Source organism: Acanthochromis polyacanthus, chromosome 2 (genome assembly GCF_021347895.1).
Source record: "Acanthochromis polyacanthus isolate Apoly-LR-REF ecotype Palm Island chromosome 2, KAUST_Apoly_ChrSc, whole genome shotgun sequence".
NCBI lineage: Eukaryota > Metazoa > Chordata > Actinopteri > Pomacentridae > Acanthochromis > Acanthochromis polyacanthus.
Genome location: NC_067114.1, coordinates 45811445 through 45835315, shown reverse-complemented (window position 1 = coordinate 45835315; position 23871 = coordinate 45811445). Strand labels below are relative to the sequence as shown.

The following is a 23871-nucleotide window of genomic DNA, read 5'->3' as shown; positions in this document are numbered from 1 at the left end:
GTCATGAATGAGCAAAGAAACCAGAAAATATTCAGATTTAAGAAGCTGCAGAAAGAGAATTAGCACTTTTTTCTTTCAAAATGATGCCAACTGATTGTCAAAATGCCTTGTAATAATTGGGCTACTTTATGCAGATTTACTGCTGTAATCTTGTATAAACATTTCATTAATTTGACTCTTTAATTAGTGCAGGAGAAGAGATGCAGGTGAAAAAATTCATCCATAAAGTCTAAGAAAACCTAAGTACCTTCAATAAATAACTGATAATAATCAGACCAACCCTTCTAATTAAAACACTGAACATTCTGTCATTATTATAGACTAATAATAACTTATTTATCAATAGCAGCTTTAAATAAAACTATAAAATGTGTTGCTAGTGTGACTGGGCTGCCTGCTGCTGTAATTTATTTCTTTAATCAAACAAAACAACCAAGCCACTCAACCCAACATAGTTTTTTGGTGTTTTTTTAGAGCTTTAACACACGATTGAAGTTACAGAGTAATAAAAACCATAAAAATATGAATTATTCTTGCTTATGTAAAACCAAATTGAAAAAAAAAACTACTTAAGAATAAAATTTCAATCCGCAGCTCTTCTTAAAGCATTTAATTCCGTCTAAATCAGTGATTTTAATACTAATATTGATGTTTTTTAATGCTAGAAGCAGCTCAGAGAGAGAGAAACATTCCAGCACTGAATCATTTTTATTGTGTCTGTTTCCTGTTTCATCACCTGTTTGATTAAACATGAAGGTAAATATAATAAATGTGACTCATCAGCAGCTCTAAGAAAGCAGAATATAACCTAACATCTGATCGATCCCTGTAGTATGACAGCTAATTAACACCTATTAGAGGAGGCAGATTTTTTTATAATTTACTGCTTCTTTCTGTGTCTGGAGCTTCAGTCAGTTACCTGTCTGAGTCCACAGGTGTGATTTACCTGAAACGTGAGTCAGGTTATTATTCAGAACTGCAGCTCGAGTTCAGACGAACTGGATTAGTCATTTATCCACGACTGACAAAGCCAACAGATGACTTCACTGTTGTCGCTGATAAAATATAAACAGCAACCGACTGATTTACTGTCTAGACCCCAAAACCCACCAGTAAGTTTGGAAACGTCACCGAAAAACCGACATGTTTGAGCCCAGAAACTGTAAAAACTCCATTAATAGTCGTCTGTTAGCAGCAATGCCAAATATTGTCCAGGTTTAGCTTCTCAAATATGAGCTTTTTATGTCATATCTGACAGTAAATTGAAGGAATTTGGGTTTTGGAGTCTTGGTTGGATGAGTAAAGCCAGCAGAAGACCTCATTGTTGTCGTCTTTTGATGATTTTATTTTTCATTTATAGACTAATTAATTAAACCTCTGGACCCCAAAAACCAATGCTGGGTTTAGAAACCGTTATAGATTTTAAAACGTCCCTAAAAAAAACGACCTCTAATTACTCTTGAAACTGTAAAAAAAAAAAAAAGAAAAAAATTTGTATGTTACGCATTTGAAGCAACACTGCCAAATGTTGTTTGGTTTCAGCTTCTGAAATATGAACTTTTTCTGTCAAAAATGACAATAAATTGAATAAATGTGGGTTTTGGACTGTTGGTCAGACAAATAAAGCCAACAGAAGACTTCATTGTGTTAAATTATAAATGATATCCTTTAAATTTTTAATCTTATCGATGAACTGATTTAGCCTCTGAGAGTGGGTTTGTAGAACATTTTGCTTTATAAAAACACCAAAAAACGACTGTTTATTAGCTGGAAGCTTTAAAAACTGAAATGATAGTCGTTTGTAAGCAACAAAGACAAATATTGTCTTGGTTTTAGCTTCTCAAATGTGAGCTTTTTCTGTCATATATGACAACAGATTGAATAAATCTGGGTTTTGGACTGTTGGTTGGACAAATAAAGTCAACAGAAGACCTCATTATTGGCGTCTTTTGAGTATTTTTCCTTTGTAGGCTAATTAATAACCCTCTGAACCCCAAAAACCAATGCTGGGTTTGAAAACTTTTATATGTGTGTTAAAAATCTGTGCAAAACATACCATTTAATTCACCAGAACCTGTAAAAACAGAAATAATCCTTGTGTTTTATGCAAAAATGCCAAGTATTGTCTTGGTTTAGCTCCCCAAATATGAGCATTAGTGTCATGTAGGACAAAGAATGGAATAAATTTGTGTTTTGGACTGATGGTCGGACAAATAAAACCAACAGAAGGCTGATAAAATATAAATCACAACTATCTGATTTACTCTTTGTACCCAAACACCCACCAGTAAGTTTGGAAACCATCGTATCTTTTAAAAATTGCCCCCAAAAAACGCCATATATTAGCCCCAAAACTGTAAAAACAGAAATTATCCTTTTATTTTAAGCAGCAATAGCAAATATTCTCCATGTTTAGCTTCTCAAATCAGAACTTTTTGTGTCATATATGACAACAAAGTGAATAAAGTTGGGTTTTGAGCTGTTGGTCGGACGAATAAAGTCAACAGAAGACCTCATTACTGTTGCTGATAAATTCTAAAAAACATTTTTAAATTCCAAACCTGAGTCAGATGACTATTCAGAACTGCATTTCATGTTCAGACAAACTGAATGAGTCATTTTTCCACGTGTCTGGCAGAGATGAGCCAAAAATGAAGCCATTTATTAAAAATAAAACGTTAACCTTCAAGGAAAAAATAGAAGAAAAACAGGAAAATGTTAATTAGTCTGAGTTTTATTCAGACTTTAGGATATTTAGCTAATTAACCGTTCTTTCATTTTTAACACGTCTGTCCTTCAAGAATTCAGCACAGAAATTAATATTATCTTTTGGCAATCGAATAATCCATCAGGACATGTATTATAAGGTCAAATCTGAATAAAATATTGAGAATTGTGTCTATTTGTGGTTTCTAAAGTCAACTTCATCAACTTCTGGTATTGACCATCAAATGACAACAGTGGATCTGAGAATAAAATCTGATTTAAATGATGTTTGATGATATTCAGAAGATCCAAAATATGATTGCAACTAAATATTTTTTTCATTACAGATGACTTTATTGTGTTTTATTTGCTAAATATTAGAAGATGGTGAAAAAAATCAAAGATTTTAGCTTCAAAATTTGTATTAAATTAAATTTGTGTTTATAGCTGAAAAAAACCAACAATTCCATTAAATAAGAACCAAAACTACATAATTTCAGATTCTAATCTGTAAAAACAATGACTACTAATGATTAGTCACTTATTAAATTAAAGTGATTGCTGATCAGTTTTTTATGGCTCAACTTATCGATTTACTGATTTTAGCAGCTCTTCATAGTTTTTGATTAATTATATGATATTATAGGCAGTTAAATTTACCGTTTTTATTCATTTTAATCATCAAAAATCATTCATTTAAACCAGGCAGCATGCAAAAGTTAAAAAAAACGTGTCCTGTTAACTGACTTTGAATTAAATTTCACATTTTTGAACTGAAATTTTGAAGCTGCGTCAATGTTTTGCATCGAAAATGATTGTTGTTAGTTGAAAAAGTGCAGAAATGAAGGCGTTAAATTGGACAGTAGTTCACATTTTATTCATTTAAGTGAAATAATACGACGACTGCACATCAAAATCATTCCTTTTGGAGAATTTCTGACAATAAACTGTGTTATTTTTGCTTTTATAATCCACATTCGCTCACCAAAAACATCTTTTAAAGCTGAAATAAATCCGTTTTCTTGTGCAGCTGATAAAAACGTGCCTGGACCAGTTTCAGGTGTTTCCCTGCTGTAATCTGCTGTCAGCTTTCTGGACTCTGTCAGACGTCTGCTGCATATTTGATCCCAAAAAACCCGAAGATATAGGCCAGGAGTTCTTTATGTTCTGTCTACAACCCAAATAAATTCAGTTCACTGTCATAGAGGAGCAAAGAAAGCAGAAAATATTCACAGAATCACAGAATTTATGTTTAATGACATTTTTTAACATTAAATAAGTAGTCAGTTGTTTGTTTAATAGTTAAAATCTATCTGTGTTTGTTAGAAAAAATGGTGAAAAATGCCAAAATCAGTGTTTTTCAACGTCAAAAATGACAAATCTTGTGTCTGCAACCCACAGATATTCAGTTTACTGTCACAAAAAAAAAACCCCAGAAAATATTCACTTTTAAGAAGCTGAGATCACAGTTTACGTTGAATAAACATTTTTTTCCAATAAATAAGTAATTACTTTTGTAGTTAACTAACTATATTCTCTAAAATGTCAATAAAAATGTTGAAAAAAGTCAAAATCCTTGTTTCCGATAACCTAAGATTACTAATCTTCTATCTGCAACTAAAAGGTCATCAGTTTGCTGTCTTAAAGGAGCAAAGAAACCAGAAAATATTCACATTTAAGAAGCTGGAATCACAGAATTTACATTTAATCAACTGTTTGAATGTTCAAAAAGCACTTAGTGTTTAGTTTCATAGTTGAGAACTAGCTGTGGTCTTTAAAAAGTCAGAAAAAAAGGTGAAAAATGTCAAAATCATTGTTTCCCAAAGCCAAAAATGACGAATCTTCTGTCAGTTTACTGTCTTAAAGGAGCAAAGAAACCAGAAAATAGTGACATGTAGCAAGCTGCATTGAGAGAATTTAGATTTTTTTTCCTTTAAAAAAAAATGGTTGTCAGTGGATTTGTTAGTTGACAACAAACTGTTTTCTTTAAAATTTCAAAAAACATGGTGAAAAATGTCAGAATCAGTGATTCCCAACGGTTAAGATGACAAATGTTGTGTCTCCAATGCAAATATATTCAGTTTGTTGTCATCAAAGAGCAACAAAACCAGAAAATATTCACATTTTAGAAGCTGGAGTCACAGAATTTCCATTTCATCAACTCTTCTTCCATTAATAAAATACTTAGTGATGAGTTTAACAGTTGAGAACTGGTTCTGGTTTCTAAAATGTCACAAAAAGTGGTGTTTCCCAAAGCCCAAAATGACAAATCTGGTGTCTCCAACGCAAATATATTCAGTTTATTGTCATAGAAGAGCAACAAAACCAGAAAATATTCACATTTTAGAAGCTGGAATCACAGAATTTACATTTAATCAGCTGTTTGAATGTTCAAAAAATACTTCATGATTAGTTTAATAGTTGAAAACTAACTCTGTCCTCCAAAATATCCCAAAAAATGGTGAAAAGTCTTCAAATCTGTGCGTGCACCTGGAAGATTTGTAGTTTACTATCCTAAAGGAGGAAAGAAATCAGAACATATTTACAGTTAAGAAGTTCAAATCACAGAATGTAGACATTTTTCCCTTAATATAACAACATAAAGCTCTAAATTCTCAATATTTGGTGATTGGTTTAATAGTTGACAACTAGCTATGGTTTCTGAAATGTGAGGGGAAAAAAAAGGTAAAATGAGTGTTTTCCAAAGCGCTGTAGTATTTTCCAGACTGGATTTACAACGACTCTGTCAGACGTCTGCTTCCTAAAAGATCCCAAACAGCCGAAGATGTGGGTCAGGTGTTCTTTAAAGGAGAAGCTCTGCACACATTTGAAGTGATTCTGGACTCAGCAGACCTCCATTTAGCTCTTGTTTGAATTTAATTAGCGGCCGCTCGCTCAAAGGGCTGGCGGTAACAGATGGCCGGCTGCAGACCGACCGACTCCACGTTTATATCTGAATCTACGGCGGCCTTGGAGGGGTGGGAGGAAGGAGGAGGACGAGTCCAGACATGACTGCCAGCTAAACCCGAAAGCTGTGGAGGAGGAAATCCTTCGTTTTAGCGAGGCGTGTCTGACGGGACAGTTCACTTTTCATGAAGTCTTTGTCTGTCCGTTTGACCATGACTTTTATCTGGGAGAGCAAGGAGGCTAAAAATAACTCACGAGGCAAGAAACATAAGCAGAAACGCTGCTGTACAGGTTAGAAAAGCCTCCAGGTTATTGTTTTAGAAAGAGAACATGACATAAGAGTAAAAAGATTCATCATAGTTTACATTCTTCACTCGATTTGCTCTGATTTTCTGATGTTTGCTGCAGAAAGAGGGATGCTTTCTGGCATTTTGGTCACTCGAGTTTCAAGACCAAATACAGACGGATTTTTCCTTTAAACTACGTATTATTTGCCTTCAGGATATATACAAGGAAGAAGTTGGCTCTTTTTTTAACATCAAAGAACACTGGTTTTGATGCTGAATGGTCCCTGATTTGATGGATTTTTTCTCTGTGTTTCCATCTAACTCTCATGATATGTCACAAAAACACAACATGGAACACGCAAACCGCTAGAACAAGACTAAACTAATAGAATGTGGTTTATTTATGAGAGAAAAATGGGCATTAATCCTGTGGGATCTGTAAATTTGTAAAAATTCTCTCATGTCAGCTGCTGTTGAACATGTTTCATGACAAAAACAATGAAAGAAGTCGTTAATCTGAACTCAAATTTAGTGAAAAAGCTTATTAAATAGTCTTTTTCATGCTCAAGAATTACATTTTTTTCAGCAGGAATGTACAAATTCTTATTTTGATGAAGTAAAAACCTTGAAAATTAAATTCTCAGTGTTTTCTTTTCAAGTGTTTTTCTTTTTTAAAGATTTAAAATTCTAATTATTTACAATTTTGCGATGAAAAGCATGTTTACAGAGCACAGAGTGATTAAAAATGTGCTAAATGGTTGCTCATTTGATGTATTTTTCAGCTATGTTTCCATTAAGATTTAAAACAGACCTTTGATATGTCACAGTTGACCAAAAAGAACGCACAATTAAGCTTTTACCTTTAATTGTTTTGTAACAAAACAAAAGCAATCATTTGCAAACGGCTAAAAGAAGCTAGAAGAAGAAGAAACTAAGAAAGTGTTGTCGATTTATTGGTGAAAAATGGAGAGAAGTCATTAATTTGAACTCAAATTGATTATAAAACCGTATTAAATATTCTTTTTCATCCTCAGGAATTACAGATGCTTCAGCAGGAACGCATAGATTCTTGTTTTAATGAAGCAAAAGCATTAAAAGTTTAATTTTCAGTGTTTTCTTTTCAGTTCTTTCTCCTTATTGAGGGTTTAAATTTAAACTTATTTGTGATGTTTACAGAGCACAGTGTGGTTCCAGATGTTAGCTCTGTGTCGGCCGCTGTTTGCTTCATTCCTTAGTTAAACTCTCTCTGCTTTTTGTTCGTTTTGTGGCTGCACTGAAGACTTTGAGCCTCCAGAAGAGGAGCAGGGCGGCTTTAATTTCCAGCTCCTACTCGGTGCTTAGTCATGGATCTCTGGGCGTGCACGTGTAATAACTCAGCTGTGATTCTGCCCACGCTGCTCATCCCCCACAGCTCCGCTAGCCCTGCAGCAGCTCATTATTTAAAAAGCTGCTCTGCTTCTACGTTTACGTCCTCTGCAGTGAACAGGCTTTAGTGCTGCAGTGACCAGATCATCACCAGCAAGTTAACCGGATTCTTTCTGTTACTTTCTCAGCAAAAATGACAAATAATGTCTTGATTTAGGTTATCGAACATGAGGTTTTGTGTCATATGTGACAGTCATTGGAAGGATTTAGGTTTTGGACTGTTGGTCAGACTAATAAAGCCAACAGAAGACCTCATTACTATCGTTGGCTGATTAATAATGAACCCCCAAAAAAACAATGTTGGGTTTGGAAACTGTTATATAGATTCAAGAAATCTACCAAAAATCTGCCATTTTATGAGCCACAAACTGTAAAAACAGACATAATCCTTGTATTTTAAGCAACAAAGCCAAATATCGTCTCGGTTTAGCTCCTCAAATATGAGCTTTTTGTGTCTTATGACAATAAATGGAATAAATGTGGGTTTTGGACTGTTGGGCGGATTAATAAAGCCACCAGAACACCTCATTATTGTCGTCTTTTGATATTATTTTTTACTTTATAGACTGTTTTAGCTTCGGAACCCCAACATCTGCCAGCGGGTTTAGTAAACATTTTATCTTACAGAAACCCCCCCCCCCCCCCCCAAAAAAAAACTATTCATTAGCTGTAAATTGTAAAAATGGTCGTTTTTTTAAGCCCGTTTAAGCAACAATAAGCTAAATATTGTTTGGTTTTGGCTTCTCAGATGTGAACTTTTTGTGTCAACAATGACAATAAATTGAATAAATGTGTGTTCTGGTGGTCAGACCAATAAAACCAACAGAAGACTTCATTGTTGTCACTGATAAATTATAGATGAAGTCTTTTAAATGTTTAATTTCATTGATTGAACCTCTCAATCTGGAAAGCATTTTACTTTATAAAAACGACCGTTTATCAGCTAGAAACTATAAAAACAAAAATAATCACTTTTTAAAGCAGCAGTGCCAAATGTTACCTGGTTTCAGGTTCGCAAAGATGAACTTTTAGTGTCGTGTAGGACGATAAATTAAACGGATCATTGGTCGGATGAACAGAGCAACCAGAAGACGTCTTTGTTGTCTTTTATACACACGTGGACAAAATTGTTGGTACCCCTCAGTTAAAGAAGGAAAAACCCACAATTCTCACTGAAATCACTTGAAACTCACAAAAGTAACAATAAATAAAAATTTATTGAAAATTAAATAATCAAAAACAGCCATTACTTTTGAATTGTTGATTAACATAATTATTTAAAAAAACAAACTAATGAAACAGGCCTGGACAAAAATGATGGTACCTCTATAAAAGATTGAAAACTATTTGACCAGAGTGACATGATTAACTCAGGTGTGTCATTTAATTGACATCACAGGTGTTTCCAAACTCATAATCAGTCAGTCTGCCTATTTAAAGGGAGACAAGTAGTCACCCTGCTGTTTGGTGAAAAGGTGTGTACCACACTGAACATGGACAACAGAAAGCGAAGGAGAGAATTGTCCCAGGACATCCGAAAAAAAATGATAGACAAACATCTTAAAGGTAAAGGCTATAAGACCATCTCTAAACAGCTTGAAGTTCCTGTGACAACAGTGGCTCATATTATTCAGAAGTTCAAGACCCACGGGACAGTAGCCAACCTCCCTGGACGTGGCCGCAAGAGGAAAATTGATGACAAATTGAAGAGACGGATCGTTGGAATTGTATCCAAAGAGCCCAGAGCAACCTCCAAAGAAATTAAAGGTGAACTCCAAGGCCAAGGTACATCAGTGTCAGATCGCACCATTCGTCGTTGTTTGAGCCAAAGTGGACTTCATGGGAGACGACCAAGGAGGACACCACTGCTGAAAAAAACTCATAAAAAAGCCAGACTGGAATTTGCAAAAATGCATGTTGACAAGCCACAAAGCTTCTGGGAGAATGTCCTTTGGACAGATGAGACCAAACTGGAGCTTTTTGGTAAGGCACATCAACTCTATGTTCATAGACTCAAAAACCAAGCATACGAAGAAAAGAACACTGTCCCTACGGTGAAACATGGAGGAGGTTCAGTAATGTTTTGGGGCTGCTTTGCTGCATCTGGCACAGGGTGTCTTGAAAGTGTGCAAGGTACGATGAAATCTGAAGACTATCAAGGCATTCTGGAGAGAAATGTGCTGCCTAGTGTCAGAAAGCTTGGTCTCAGTCGCAGGTCATGGGTCTTCCAACAGGACAACCATCCAAAACACACAGCCAAAAACACCCAAGAATGGCTGAGAGAAAAGCGTTGGACTATTCTAAAGTGGCCTTCTATGAGCCCAGATCTGAATCCCATTGAACATATGTGGAAGGAGCTGAAACATGCCATTTGGAGAAGACACCCATCAAACCTGAGACAACTGGAGCTGTTTGCTCATGAGGAGTGGGCCAAAATACCTGTTGACAGCTGCAGAACGCTCATTGACAAATACAGAAATCGTTTAATTGCAGTGATTGCCTCAAAAGGTTGTGCAACAAAATATTAAGTTATGGGTACCATCATTTTTGTCCAGCCCTATTTCATTAGTTTGTTTTTTTAAATAATTATGTTAATCAACAATTCAAAAGTGATGGCTGATTTTGATTATTTAATTTTCAATAAATTTTTATTTATTGTTACTTTTGTGAGTTTCAAGTGATTTCAGTGAGAATTGTGGGTTTTTCCTTCTTTAACTGAGGGGTACCAACAATTTTGTCCACGTGTGTAAATTATAAATGACTTCTTGTACATATTTCATTTTATAGAATAACTGATTTACTCTCTGAACCCCAAAACCTGCTAACATGTTTGGAAACCATCACATCTTGAAAAAATGTCCAAATAAACATCATTTATTAGCCAGAAGTTGTGAAAACTGAAATATATTTTTGAGCTGCGACGAGCCGTTTACAGGGAAATGTGTTGTTCTGTTCATTAAGATAAGATAGACTTTATTGATCTCACAAAGGAGAAATTTACCGTTACAGGGCTCTTAGAAACAAAAAACAAAAAACAGAGGAGTGCAAAAGTCACGAAAGTGCAAGAACAAGATAATAAATATTGCACATAATAACAACTACACAGTAGTGTTCTACAGTCTGATGGCAGTGGGGATGAAGGACCTGCGGTAGCTTAAGTTCAGCTAAATCTGCTTATTATTCCATTATATTTCGTAATAAGGATTTATTTATGATTGTATATGCCTTATTAATGCTCAGCGTGTAATTAAAGTATTACTAGGTCGTCTGTACTTTAAAGAAACGTTTCTTCCAACACATTTCTTGAACAAACTCGTCCCTTTTTATTATTATTTCAGCTTCTTCCTGTCTGTGCTGCTGGACTTCCAGAGGTTGAATTTTCTTTGACACACAGCTTTTATCTTCATAGAAAATAGAGACTGATGGGTGTCGAACACTTTTTCTGTTTTTCTCTGACCAAAACTGTCAAAAAACTGGAAACTGCAAATGAACGTCGGTGACATTTCTCTGCAATGTTTTAGTGTAAAAAGCAGCACAGACTCCCAATAAAAACAAACATGGAGCGTCTCAAAAACGGCGTTTTTTTAAAACTGGCACCAAAACTTGGGTCACATATTGGTATTAGCATTGAAATATTTTTAAACCGTATCTAATTTTAGTGGAGCAGAGTTTTTATAAACTGTACAGACAGTGAAAAGCTCAAGGCTGTGTTTCTTGTTGGAGGAAGTAGAAATGCTTCTGCTGTGTGCTAACGTCTTTATTATCCCCCGCCTCCACGAAGTGGAAAAGGGGGATATAGGTTTGGCGTCCGTCCGTCCGTCCGTCCGTCCGTCCGTCCGTCCGTCCGTCCGTCCGTCCGAGATGAAGGGGGCAGCTTTTCTCAGAAACTATTACAGCTAGGATTACAAAATTTAGAGTGTAGCTTCACACCATGGACACCTTGATCAAGTTCGAAAATGAGACCTGTGCGATAATATTTAACAGAGTTATGGCCCTTTAGCTCTATTTTGGATATAGACTCATAGACATCACATGTGGCGGGGATATTGATGACCATGTCGTCTTTATTGACCTTAAATCTGCTGTTTTCTCCTCAGCATGGGCGCCTACGAGGAGAAAAAGGAAACGTGTGGAACAGTCTGCCTGAAATATCTCCTGTTTACCTTCAACTTTCTCTTTTGGGTAAGTTTCCACCCAGAATGTTTCACTGGCCGTGCTGTTCTGAAGAGCTTTGGGGAGTTTTAAAAAATGCAGGCGTGTCTTCTGGTAGTTTTGTCTGTCGGTTTGACCGTTACTTTTATTACCTGCTGTGAGCTGGGAGTACAGGAGGATAAAAAGATAAGCAGAAAAACCTCTGGGTTGCTGTTTTAAGAGGTGAAAATAAAATAAAAGTAAAAAGATTCATCATAGTTTACATTCTCAGCTTGACGTGGTCTTGTTTTCTCAGATTTTGGTTGCTCTAATTTCAAGTTTTACCTCCCAGAAAGTGAATTTAAACATACTGACCAAATACAAACTGATTATTTACCTTCAGGATCTGTTCAGGGATGAAGCTGGCTGTTATTTAACATCAGATTTCAATGCGGAATGGTCCATGATTTGATAAATTTTTCAGTTGTTTCCATCTAACTGATATGTCATACGTGTTATGTTGCAAAAAATCGAAAACAGAACACGCAATTCAGCTTTTTTTTCCATTAATCAATTGGTTGCAAGCTGCTAAAAGAAACTAGAAGAAGGAGAAACAAACAAAATGTTGATTTATGGAGGAAAAATGGAGATAAGTCTCCAGGAATCTGAAAAATGTGCAAATATTCTCTCCTGTCAGCTGCTATCGAACATGTTTCATGACAAAAACAATGAAAGAAGTCATTAATTTGAACTCAAGCTGAGTAATAAAGCTCAGAGCATGAGATTTTCATGCTCAGGAATTCCAGATGTTTCAGCAGGAACGCATAGATTCCTGTTTTGATGAAGCAGAAACCTTGAAAATTAAATTACAGGTTGTTTTCTTTTCAAGTGTTTGTTCTTTGAGGGTTTAAAATGAAAATTATTTACAATAGTGCAGTGAAAAGGATGTTTGCAGAGAAACTTTAAAAACTGTAAATGTCATCGTCGTACCTATGAAACAAAAGCAGATGTTTGCAAACTGCTAAAAGAAGAAACGATCCAAATGCTGTCGATTTATTAGAGAAAAATGGAGCTTCAGGAATTGCTGTCAGTCTTTACATTTGCAAATATTCTCTCATGTCAGCTGCTATCGAACGTTTGATGACAAAAACAATGAAAGAAACAGCTGATCAGTCGTTAATTTGAAATCAAAATGAGTAAAAAGCTTCTTTAGTCGCCTTTGTCATGCTCAGGAATTACAGATGTTTCAGCAGGAACGCATAGATTCTTGTTTTGATGAAGTAAAAACCTTGAATATTACATTTTCAGTGTTTTCCTTTCAATTGTTTCTCTTTTTTGAGGGTTTAAAATTATTTACTATTTTTGTCAAAACGTATAACTCTTTTCCCCAAAAAGTGAGTAAAAACTTTTACTTTTTCAGTTTCCATTAACTCCCTCTAATGCAGTCCTTCCTGCTGTTTGAATGCGGTGACAGCAGATACATCTAACGGATGCTTTAAATCAGCAGAAGCCAAAGGGATCCACACAGACTTCCATCATTTATCTGAACGGACCAAATGATGGCATCGATCAAACTGGAAGCGGCTCAGGAAGCTCATCCAGGTGGAGGTTAGAATTCAGCTCAATAAAGTCAAATCTATGAAAGGCTTCAGCGCAGCGCCTCCTCTTATTGACGGGAGGATTAGCTCTGGACGTGGCATAAATGATCAGTTTAAAATCTCTCTGAGCACAGACTCGTATTGTTCTGGCCTCAGAGTCAAAGCTGAGCTGCACACTTTCACAGACGATGCATTCACAAAGCAGGAATCTGTCAGAGTTTCCAGCGTCAGGAATGAGGCGTTCCTGCAGCAGAGAGCCACAAATAACTCATTTCATAACGCTAGTGTGAAATAAAAAACAGAAAGAGGCAAACATCAGCAGCAGCAGAGGAAGAAAGAAAGACGTTTTTCTGATTCATTCTCACACTTTCAGCTCCTCCATGTGTGAAAACCATCCGTCTGCTGCTGAATCTGATCTTTTCTAGCACACAAACAGTCTGAGGTGTTTATTAAATTCATTCAGGAGAAGTTTGCAGCTCCACGCAGCAGCAAAACAAACACTGTGATGTGTTTTAGAAAAAGGCCAGCCCAGGAATAACAGATGGTGTCTGTGTGCTTTGAGTTAAGTTTGATAAATAAAGTCCTTTTTCATACTCAGGAGGTCGATATTTCAGCTGGACAGTCTTCTTTTGGTGAAGTAATAACCTTCAAAATTCAACTGTTTCTCTTTTTTGAGTGTTTAAAATTCAAATTATTTACAGTTTTGTGATAAAAAGGACGTTTACGGAGCACAGCGTGATTAAAAAACATAAAAACTTTAGATTTCATGTCAGTTTGTGAGCAAACCTGGTGGTGTTTCCTGACAAAAACAGTAATTTGAACTCAAATTGATTATAAAAACTCCTTAAATAACCTTCTTCATGCTTTAAACAGAAATATATGGATTCTTGTTCTGATGAATTAAAAATTCAATTTTAGGTTGTTTTCTTTTCAAATGCTTTTCTTTTTGAGCGTTTGAAGTTAATCTTATTTACAGTTTTGGGATGAAAATGATGTGTTCTTCAAAAGGCATAATAACTTTAAATTTTGTGGACAAACAGCTGAGTTTGTGAACAAACTTTGTACGTTTGAAACTGCTGAAGAAGCTAGAAGACGAAGAAACAAACAAAATGAGAAAAATGGAGATAAGTCTTCAGCAATATACGTACATATGTACAAATATGTACAAATCTGTACATTTGCAAATATTCTCTCCTGTCAGCTGTTACCAAACACATTTTATGACAAAATAATGAAAGAAGTCATAAATTTGAACTCAAATTGAGTAAAAAAGCTCATTAAATAGAGATTTTCATGCTCAGAAATTCCAGATGTTTCAGCAGGAACGCATAGATTCCTGTTTTGATGAAGCAGGAACCTTGAAAATTCAATTTTAGGTTGTTTTCTTTTCAGATGTTTCTTCTTTGAGGATTTAAAATGAAATTATGTACAATTTTGGGATGAATAAAATGTTTATTTTCAGAACATTGATTGAGAAGGCATCAACAGCCTTAAAATTCGGGGAGAAAACGCCATTTAAAAGAAGCACTTCTTGCGACATTATTGCATTTTATAATGGGATATAATTGTGTTTTTGTGAGAGAAAATGAGAGAGAAACTACTTACCAAACAGAAAACACACATCCTCATCTTTTTGAGAGTACAGGCTTTACTTTTAGGATTTATTTTAGCCAACAACCAACATAGTTCAACAGTTTCAAAAGCTCTTTTTCTAACTTGGACTGATACTGCAGAAAATAGATCAACAGATGCTCACAGCTATGCATAAAAATGTAATAATCCATCTAATAAACGGCATGAACTGCATTTAACAATCCATGCTCAACAACAAATCAACCTGCCGCTCTTATGAACGGATGAATTCTGTGTCATAACAAACGTTTAGTTGAATCAGAGCCCCACAGGATTTAAAATGCTCCTGTTATGACCCGTTTCTGCCACTGGGGGTCACTAGAGCTTGAATCTCCATCAGTTCTGTTCTGCTTTCACTGATTCCTGATGATCATTGAGTTTTAACAGCAGCTGGAGATGCAACAGATTCTCCCACATCCTGCTGTTTAGAGGCAGGAGATTCATCCGGTGGAGTTTAGAGAGATTCTGTAATAAAAAGACAAGATTAAGAGCATTTATGTAGGACACAATTTCATCTTCTACACACGGTTATTGTCATGTATAGTCATATTTTAACAGTCAGGAGCTGGGAAACAAACATGTGCTGGATGTGTCGTTGGTTTTCTGATTAAACACCAGAGGAAACTTTACAAAGATGCATTCTGGGTAAACGGGGAAAATATGGAGTCAAATATCTACAAGAATTCACAGAATAAAGCTAAATTATGTTTACCATAAAACAAAAGCCAAAAGTGTAAATGAAACAGTTTTATTGTCTTTAAACCACAGAAAAATATTATTATTTTAAAAACACATATTTGAAAGGAAACATGTAAAACACCAGAGAAAACTTTAGAAATGGGCATTTTGGGTAAACTGGAAAATTATGTAATAAAATATCTACAAAAATCACAGAAAATACTTTTGTTATTTAATAAATGATAATAATAAATAAATTAAATTAATATATTATGTTAAACTTAAAAAGGCCAAACTTTAAATTACACAATTTTTACTATATGTTAATCATCATAATTATTATTTTTAATAATAAAAACAGATATTTAAAGTTATTTGATAAAAACATGTAAAAACACTGATAAATTATGGAGTAAAATATCTACAAAAATCACAGAAAACACTTTTATTATTAAATAAATGAAGTAACAGCATAATAAGAAATTAATAAATTATGTTAAACTTAAAAAAGTACAAGCTTTAAATTACACAATTTTTACTATATTTAAATCATTGTCATTGTTATTTTTAATAATAATAAAAACAGATATTTGAAGTTACTTTTATAAAAACATGTAAAAACACTGAAATAATGTAGTAAAATATCTCCTCAAATCACAAAAAAACGACCTTATGTTAACCATAAAAACTAACCACAGAAATAGATAAATATGTTCAGGACTGAAAAATTTTAAATATTTATTGTTGCTATTTTGATAAATTTATTTTATAGATTATTGAATTCAATTACAGAAAAAAATGAGTATTTTATATTTTCAGCTATTTAAAATAAAAATATGTATATTGAATTTACAAATAATTTAATTTATTTTACACATTTTCCATGTTTTTTTATTTTTTATTAATTTTTTAAAAATTATTTTAGATTTACAGAGAATAAATGGTAAAGTCATAGAAAAAGCTATTTTTTTTTTCATTTTGACTGTGAGGAAAATAGAAAGGACAAAACTGTAAATACTGTCCACATCAAAAGTCTGCATTTTAATCAGCAAAAAACATTTTTAGTGATTTTTTTAAAATATATTTTTACAGATATTTGCAGTTATTTGAAAGGAAACATATGTAAAACAGGTATGAGGGTCCAACTTTACGTGATTTAGTTAGATATGCTTAAATTATTGAACAAAAATGGGTTATGAGGGGATAAAAGGAGTAATTTTCTAATACAATCTAAATGTAGCAGCATAAGAACCGATCAGGTGCTGCAGCTCTTACAGGTGTTTTAATTGAACTGTTGGAGCTGAAGCGTTACTGATTATTTCCCTCTGCAGGTCGCTAACATAAAGTCGTGTTGTCTGGTTGTTTCTGAGCTGAGCAGGAGGATTACTGCAGCTGTGGGGTGATTAGTAAAGCGGGGCAGTAAAAGGCGGCAGAGTGAAGTATCTGTTGTTGTTTTAGCGTCTCTGGGCGTGGCGCCGTCTGCCTCCGTCTCTTATAAATTAAATCTAAATTAGCAGGGCGGTGGATCGACTCTTTTGGCACCGTGACAGATTCCCGTTGCAGCGCTGCACCATCTGCTGACTCGTCTTGGTAATCACGCTCTGATTTAATCATCCTCATGTTCGCTCTGACTGTCAGATAACTCCGGAGACGGTGCACTGAAGCTATGTGTAAGTGAAGAATCGATTTTCAGTCTGTTCTCTGAGCTTCAGGACGTTTAAACCAGATGGTCGCTTTAAAAATGTGTGAAACAAAAAAGCACAGAGCTGCACTTATAATAAATCTGCCTTTTATTTCAATAATTAACCATTTTTAATCCAGAAAAGTCTAATGTTAGCAATGACAAAAGTGTCGTTCACATTTCCAAGAGCACACAGCATATAAAAATAATTTTTAAAATGGTTTTCATCTGGAATTCTTTTAAGAATTTACTATTATTTTACATTTTTTCTAGGTTTATTTCAATTAAAGATAGTAAATAATAAACCGAAACTGTGTATAATATTCACTTAAAAAATCTTTTAGTTCTTTTACTGTGGTTGACTGTAATGTTAACCTGTTTTTTCTGTTTTCAAATCAGCAAAAAATAAAGTGAGAGCTGTTTTAAAAACAGAAAATTAAAAAGTACATTCTGCAGGACTGAAAAAAAATGTATATATGTTTTTGTACATATTATTCAGGTATTTATTTTATAGATTGCTGACTTAAATTACATAAAAAGTAAATAAATTACAGAAAAAATAATTAAATTGCAGAAAAATATTGAGTAAAATCACAAAAAAGCAAAAGGTTAGCCTTAAAAACAATGAGATCAAATTGAGAATATTTTTTATAAATTCTTATTTGTTTGTTGACAATGTGTGACCATAAATTTGCACTATTTTTACTGTATTTAAATATGGAAAAAACAAAAGATAATATATAAAAATAAATAGAGTTATTTTAAAGACAAATTATTTATGTTAAGGGTATAGAATTTGTAAATATTTTTTGGTAACTGGTATTTTTAACTGTGCTTTTTAAAAAAATTACAGGTAATAAATGGTAAAATCGTGGAATAAAGTTTTTATTTTAACTCTGAGGGAAAAACAGGTCAAAACTGTAAATAATCACAATATCTAGTTTACAAAAAAAATCTGTAATTTGTTCTTTCACTGTGTTTGACCGTAATGTTACTGTAGTTTTTGCTGTTTTTAAATTAGCAAAAATATTTTAATAGCGTTTGTTTTAAAAAAAAAAAAAAAAGCTGTCCACTGTGTCCAATGTGTCTACTGTAATATTTAATATTTTTCATGACAGCGACAAAAAATGTTAAATATTTTTGCAACTATTTTTATGTAGTGACTTTATAGATTAATGAATTAAATTACAGGAAAGTATTGAATAAAATCACCAAAAAGCAAGAAGTTAGCCCTAAAATTAATAATAATCTTATTTTTAAAAAAAATGTATATATATTTTTTCTTTTAAAGAGATATTTGGAGTTATTTTGAAGAAAAAATATTAAGAATGTAAAAATTGTCAGTATTTTGTTGTAACTGATATTTTTGCAAATTTTTCTTGTTTTTATTTCTAATTTTTGTTGCAGGTAATAAATGATAAAGTCATAGAAAAGGTATTCATTTTCATTTTAAGTGTGAGGGGAAAAAAGTCCAAAACTGTGAACAATCATGTCAAAAATCTGTATTTTTGCAAATAATCTTCTTTTTCAGTGTGTGACCAGACAGATTTACTGTTTTACTGTTTTTAAAAATATGTAAGCATATTTTACGCATATTTTCTGTTATTTAAAAGAAAAATATTGTTGTGTTTTCTGTCATTTTTACGGTTTTTGAACGATACTTATTACAACGTTTTTTCAGTATATTTTATCTGGCATTCTTATTTTTTACAGTGCTTATTCAGGCCATTAATTGGTTTGTTTTATCAACCAAAAATCCAAAATGCATTAAATTTACTGTTAAAAATAACAGAGAGGCTGAGAATAGCTCATTGATTACTAAACTAGCTGCAGGTTCATCTTCTATCAGGTGATTGATTGATGAATCTCTGCAGCTCAGTTTCTGTTCACCTGTTTTATTTCCAGCCTCAGCAGCAGGACCTCCTGGATCTCAGAGCTGAGCTGCTCCGTTCAGCTCTTCATAATTATCCTGCAGCATCAGCTGATTGAAGACTGGCTGCTCCTCCAGTATTCATCAGCTCACATCCACACACTGACAGACATTCATTCCAGGCCCCTCCTTTGTCACTTTGAAGCAGACTGGAGCCCATTAATAATTTAAACCCTTTTTGTCGCTCTCAGGTTCCATCCCCTCGGTGTTCTACGTGCTAACATCGGAGTTCTGGTGTGTTTTTTGTAATTTAACGGGTCAGAACCGGACTCTCACCATGCCGTCTCCTCTCCCAGCTGGCAGGGGGCGTCGTGATGGCGGTGGGCGTCTGGACCTTGGTGGAGAAGAGCGACTACATCAGCCTGCTCTCCTCCAAGACGTACGCCGCCTCCGCCTACATACTGGTCCTGGCTGGAGCCATCGTCATGGTAACAGGCGTGCTGGGCTGCTGCGCCACCTTCAAGGAGCAGAGACGGCTGCTGCGTGTGGTAAGAGATCACGCCAAGGTGCACGGATGAGAGAGGAGCAGAACGTCTGAAACGCAAGTTAGGGCAAAGGAAAGGTTTCATTTAAACCGGATCTGATTCCAGGATCCGCTTCCAGACACGATTATTGTCTGAAACAGTCGGATTCTAACAGTCATGACTGTCGCTTCTGGCTGTGATCTCCCAAAACAAACAGACATGCGCTGTTTAACTTGTAATGAATTCATGTCTTAGTGCATCAACAGGCAGAATTCAGTCTTCAGGCTGCACTAGAAAACTAAATTTACCCTCATATCGTATCATACTCTGAATATTTTTAGAATTCCAGGCCTTTAAAGTACATGCACTACTGTTCAATAGTATGGACACTGCTTCTCATTTAATCTTTATTTCCATGACTACTTCCATTGTAGATTCTCACTAAAGTCATCAGAACTATGAATGAACACAGATGGAATTATGTAGTAACCAAAAAAGTGTGAAATACGTCAAAACATGTTCTATATTTTATTTAAATTCTTTGCTTTGGTTCCTGCTTTGAACACTCTTGTTATTCTCTGGATGAGCTTCATGAAGTAGAACCTGAAATGGTTTCAGTCCACAGGTGTTCCTTGTCAGATTCATTTGTGGAATTTCTTGTCTTCTTAATGGGGTTGGACCATCAGAAGTCAGGTTGGTCCACAGCTGACAGCCCTATTTGACAACTGTCAGAATCCATGTTATGACAAGAACCAATCAGCAACAGAGAAACGAAAGTCCATCATTACTGTAAGAGCTGAAGGTCAGTCTGTCTGGAAAATTATAAGAACTGTGAATGAATTTTCAAGGAACCATCTAGGAACTACCTGGGAACCAACAAAGAAACCTCTAGAAACTACCCAGGAACTACCTAGGAACTCCCCAGAAACATATGAGGAACCATCTAGGAACTACCTGGGAACCAACAAAGAAACATCTATAAACTACCCAGGAACTACCTAGGAACCTACCAAGAACTACCTAGGAACTACCCAGAAACATACGAGGAACCATCTAGGAACTACCCAGGAACTATCTAGGAACTACCTAGGAACCTACCAGGAACTACCTAGGAACCTACCAGGAACTACCTAGGAACCTACCAGGAACTACCCAGAAACATACGAGGAATCATCTAGGAACTACAACCATCTAGGAACTACCCAGGAACTATCTAGGAACTACCCGAGAACCTACTAGAAACTACCCATGAACCTTCCGGGAACCATTTGGGAACTATCCAGGAACCTGTGAGAAAGCATCTTGGAACTACCCAGGTTCTACCTCATGAAGCTCATCCAAAGAATGCCAAGCGTGTTCAAAGCAGGAATCAGAGAATCTGAAATATAAAACGTGTTTTGACTTATTTCACACTTTTTTGTTTCCTACATAATTCCATCTGTGTTCATTCACAGTTTTGATGCCTTCAGTCATGGAAATACAGATTAAATGTGAAGTTGTGTCCAAATTATTGAATGACAGTGAATTTCGCTGGATTTTGGTTGATTTTTATGTGAATGTTCTTTAAATAAATATTAGAAGTTTTACTGATAAAAACGTAATCACTTTAGATAATTTTAGGATTTTTTGGAAGATTTTTACTCATTTTTTGAAAATATTTACAAGAATTTTGTTGCCAAATTTGGGGGATTTTTTTTCTTTAAATAAAACTTCTAAGGGAAACTTTTAAGGAATTGTTGGAATTTTCTTCCTGAAGGTGTTGCAAATTTCCAGAAATTTTGGGATTTTTCGTGCTGAATTTTTGTATTTTTTCAGACAAGGAAACCATATATTTTGGTGAATGAGGTCAACAGCAGGGTTAAACTGCAGAAGGTTAATATCTTACAGTAAAAGGGTTCTGCCTGGTGAAGCTCTAACACCAAAACGTCAACACTAAAGCTTGTATTTTTTTTAAGCTACACACTGAGAAAACACACAGAGTTCCTCAAACAAGCGGAGAGAAAACCGTAAACCAGAGACAGAATGCAGAGAGTCAAAGGTTTACCGTTCAGGAGTCAAACAGCCTCAGGAAATGTTGTTGTGTTCAGGGAATGTGCTTTTCTCAGACGTTGTCCCTGCAGGCCGTCGACGGCCTTCACCAGGACAAAGGCTGAGCTTCACACAGACTCCTGATTATCTGCTCCACACTGAGCAGCGTTCTCTTCTGGTTATCTCTGGGTGCTGAGCACAACTGGAAAAAGCTGCAAAAACGACACACTTCTAGATAAAAACTCGACGTACTCGGGCTGATTCTGGAACAAAATATCACAGAGATCAGTCAGGTTGCTCCTCCTCATTGTTCTATTATTGTAGCTTTTAATTAGTGTTGTGGATGTTAATGATTAATCAATTAATCTTCTGAACCCAGAGCAGTTTCTGGATGTTTTTTGTCACATTTTTACACACAGTAGGCTCATTTTTCACTACAATATAGAGTCCTGCACCCCTGTGGAAACAGAATGACAAAGAGAAAATGCTACAGTTGAATTTCTTTCATTATTTATTTGCATACAGGAATCAAACATGTCCTACATTTTTCCACAGGTGTCACCAGTGGTTGAAAACACATTATGACTCCACATACTTTACATATTTTGCCCTTAAATGTATTATTTTTTCCATCTACTTGTCTCCTGTCTGCTCACTGTAAACACAGCCTGCAGTTCAGCAGAAGTATATATAAAAATCCCTGAATTTTCCTTAAGTGACTGTAGGTCACAACTGAGCCACTAATGGCTTCATCGTTGAAGCAAAAAATGCAGAATTTTTAGTTTTTTACAGAATCTGGTTCCAACTAACTTTTTTTTTTTGTCCAATTTTTGAACAAGACAATAGAGTAAAATTGTTTTGGTATGGTATCTTGATTTAAGCTCAGATTTTGCTGAATTTTTGTCATGTGGCCACATCTAAGTCACTCATAGCTTCATGGCTGCAAAGAGAAGCGCAAAATTTATATTTTTTGGCAGAATTTGATGCAAATGGTTGATTTTAATCATTTTTAAAAAAGGAGATACACAGAATAAAGCGACATAAGTGCATATTCTCTGGTTGCATTTTGTACAGAATCTGATTCGAGCTAGCGATTTATATTTGGTCAATTTATAAACAAGACAAGTAGAATAAAATGTTGTGGTAAAATATGATTTTGAGCTCAAATTTTGTTGGATTGTTTTCATGTGGTTGCATCTAAGGCACTCCTAGCTTCATGGCTGCAAAGAGGAGCACAGAACTCATATTTTTTAGCAGAATTTGATAGCTTTTTTTTGTTTTTTAAGTTCTGTCTATTCTTTGGTTGCATGGACATAAGTTGATGTAGACAGCGGAAATGTTCTTGTAATGTGAAGTAATTTTGTTTTTTAACGCAAGATTGAGCCAAGAAGTAAAAATGTGGAATTTAATACGACAAACAAGCGGTGTTTTTTTTAGAAGGACATTCAGGAGCCTCAGAAACTTCCTCTTCCAACCCCTGAAGGCCGAGGCATTGACCTCGAATCTCTGCAGACGAAACAAAAACTTCTTCCAGCAGAAACACCTGCCTGACACTGAAACCAGCTCAGAGTTCAGACAGGGAGCTTTCTGATCCGGTTCCGCCGCCGTCGTCCAAACGTTCCAGCGTGGTAGATTCATTCATGCAGGAATGCTGCTGTGGGCAGCTCCAATGTTTGTGTCTTACAAGCTCTGCCAGAACACACGTCATCTCTGGCATTATCCACTTTTCACCAGGGACGAGAACCCGACACACAAGAACCTTTCAGCTGGAGACAGGAGACGCTAAATACGACCTGCAGGTGTGTTTATGGAGGAAAAAGAGGCTCCTATAGGAGGAGGACATGTGGAGATAATAATGAGCTTTATGTGTGTGAAGTTCAAATTTATTTTATTATTCTAGTATTTTATTAGGATGTTAGTGATTCATTGAACCCTCTGAACTCCCAGCAGCATTTTTTTATTTGCTCCCGTCTCATTTTTCTTCACTGTTGGCTCATTTTTACCAACAATTTGAAATCCTGCACCTCATTGGAAACAGAATGAAGGAGAGAGAACTCAGAAATCACAAAAAGCGACAAAACAAAGGCGAATTTCGTAGATTTTTTTTAGTTATGTCTTTTCTTTTGTTACAAAAATTAAGAAACTAAGATTCATTTTCCAGGTGTCCGCCAGTGTTAGTAACGCTGGCCAAAAAAATGGCGCCCTACACATTTGTTGTAACGTGGCCGTTGGTCGTAGCTGAATCATTAATGCCTTCACGGTTGTGTCTCAGGATGCAGAATTTTTTGTTTTTGACAGAATCTAGGTCCTGCCAACAGTTGATTTTTGGTTAATTTTTAAATTACACATGTAGAATAAAGTGATTTTTATAAAACATCATGGTTTTAGGCTTAGATTTGGGCAA

The 23871-nt window shown here is 35.1% G+C and overlaps 1 protein-coding gene and 1 long non-coding RNA gene across 2 annotated transcripts in view; one reads left to right on the top strand and one right to left on the bottom strand.

Annotated features, from left to right (window-relative positions):
* The window catches only part of LOC110969188 (CD151 antigen-like), a 50486-nt gene that overhangs the window by 1511 nt on the left and 25104 nt on the right, over nt 1-23871 (top strand). Inside the window, exons 2-3 of the mRNA XM_022219235.2 lie at nt 11423-11507; nt 19272-19463. Of these exons, the coding sequence (XP_022074927.1) occupies nt 11424-11507; nt 19272-19463 (276 nt within the window). The 5' untranslated portion in view covers nt 11423. The remainder of the gene's footprint in view (nt 1-11422; nt 11508-19271; nt 19464-23871) is intronic.
* On the bottom strand, nt 14685-20849 carry LOC127531059 (uncharacterized). Its single transcript, XR_007937925.1, has 4 exons — nt 20664-20849; nt 20460-20525; nt 19252-20349; nt 14685-15151 (listed from the first exon to the last, which is right to left on the bottom strand). It is a non-coding gene; the product is annotated as an uncharacterized LOC127531059 (long non-coding RNA).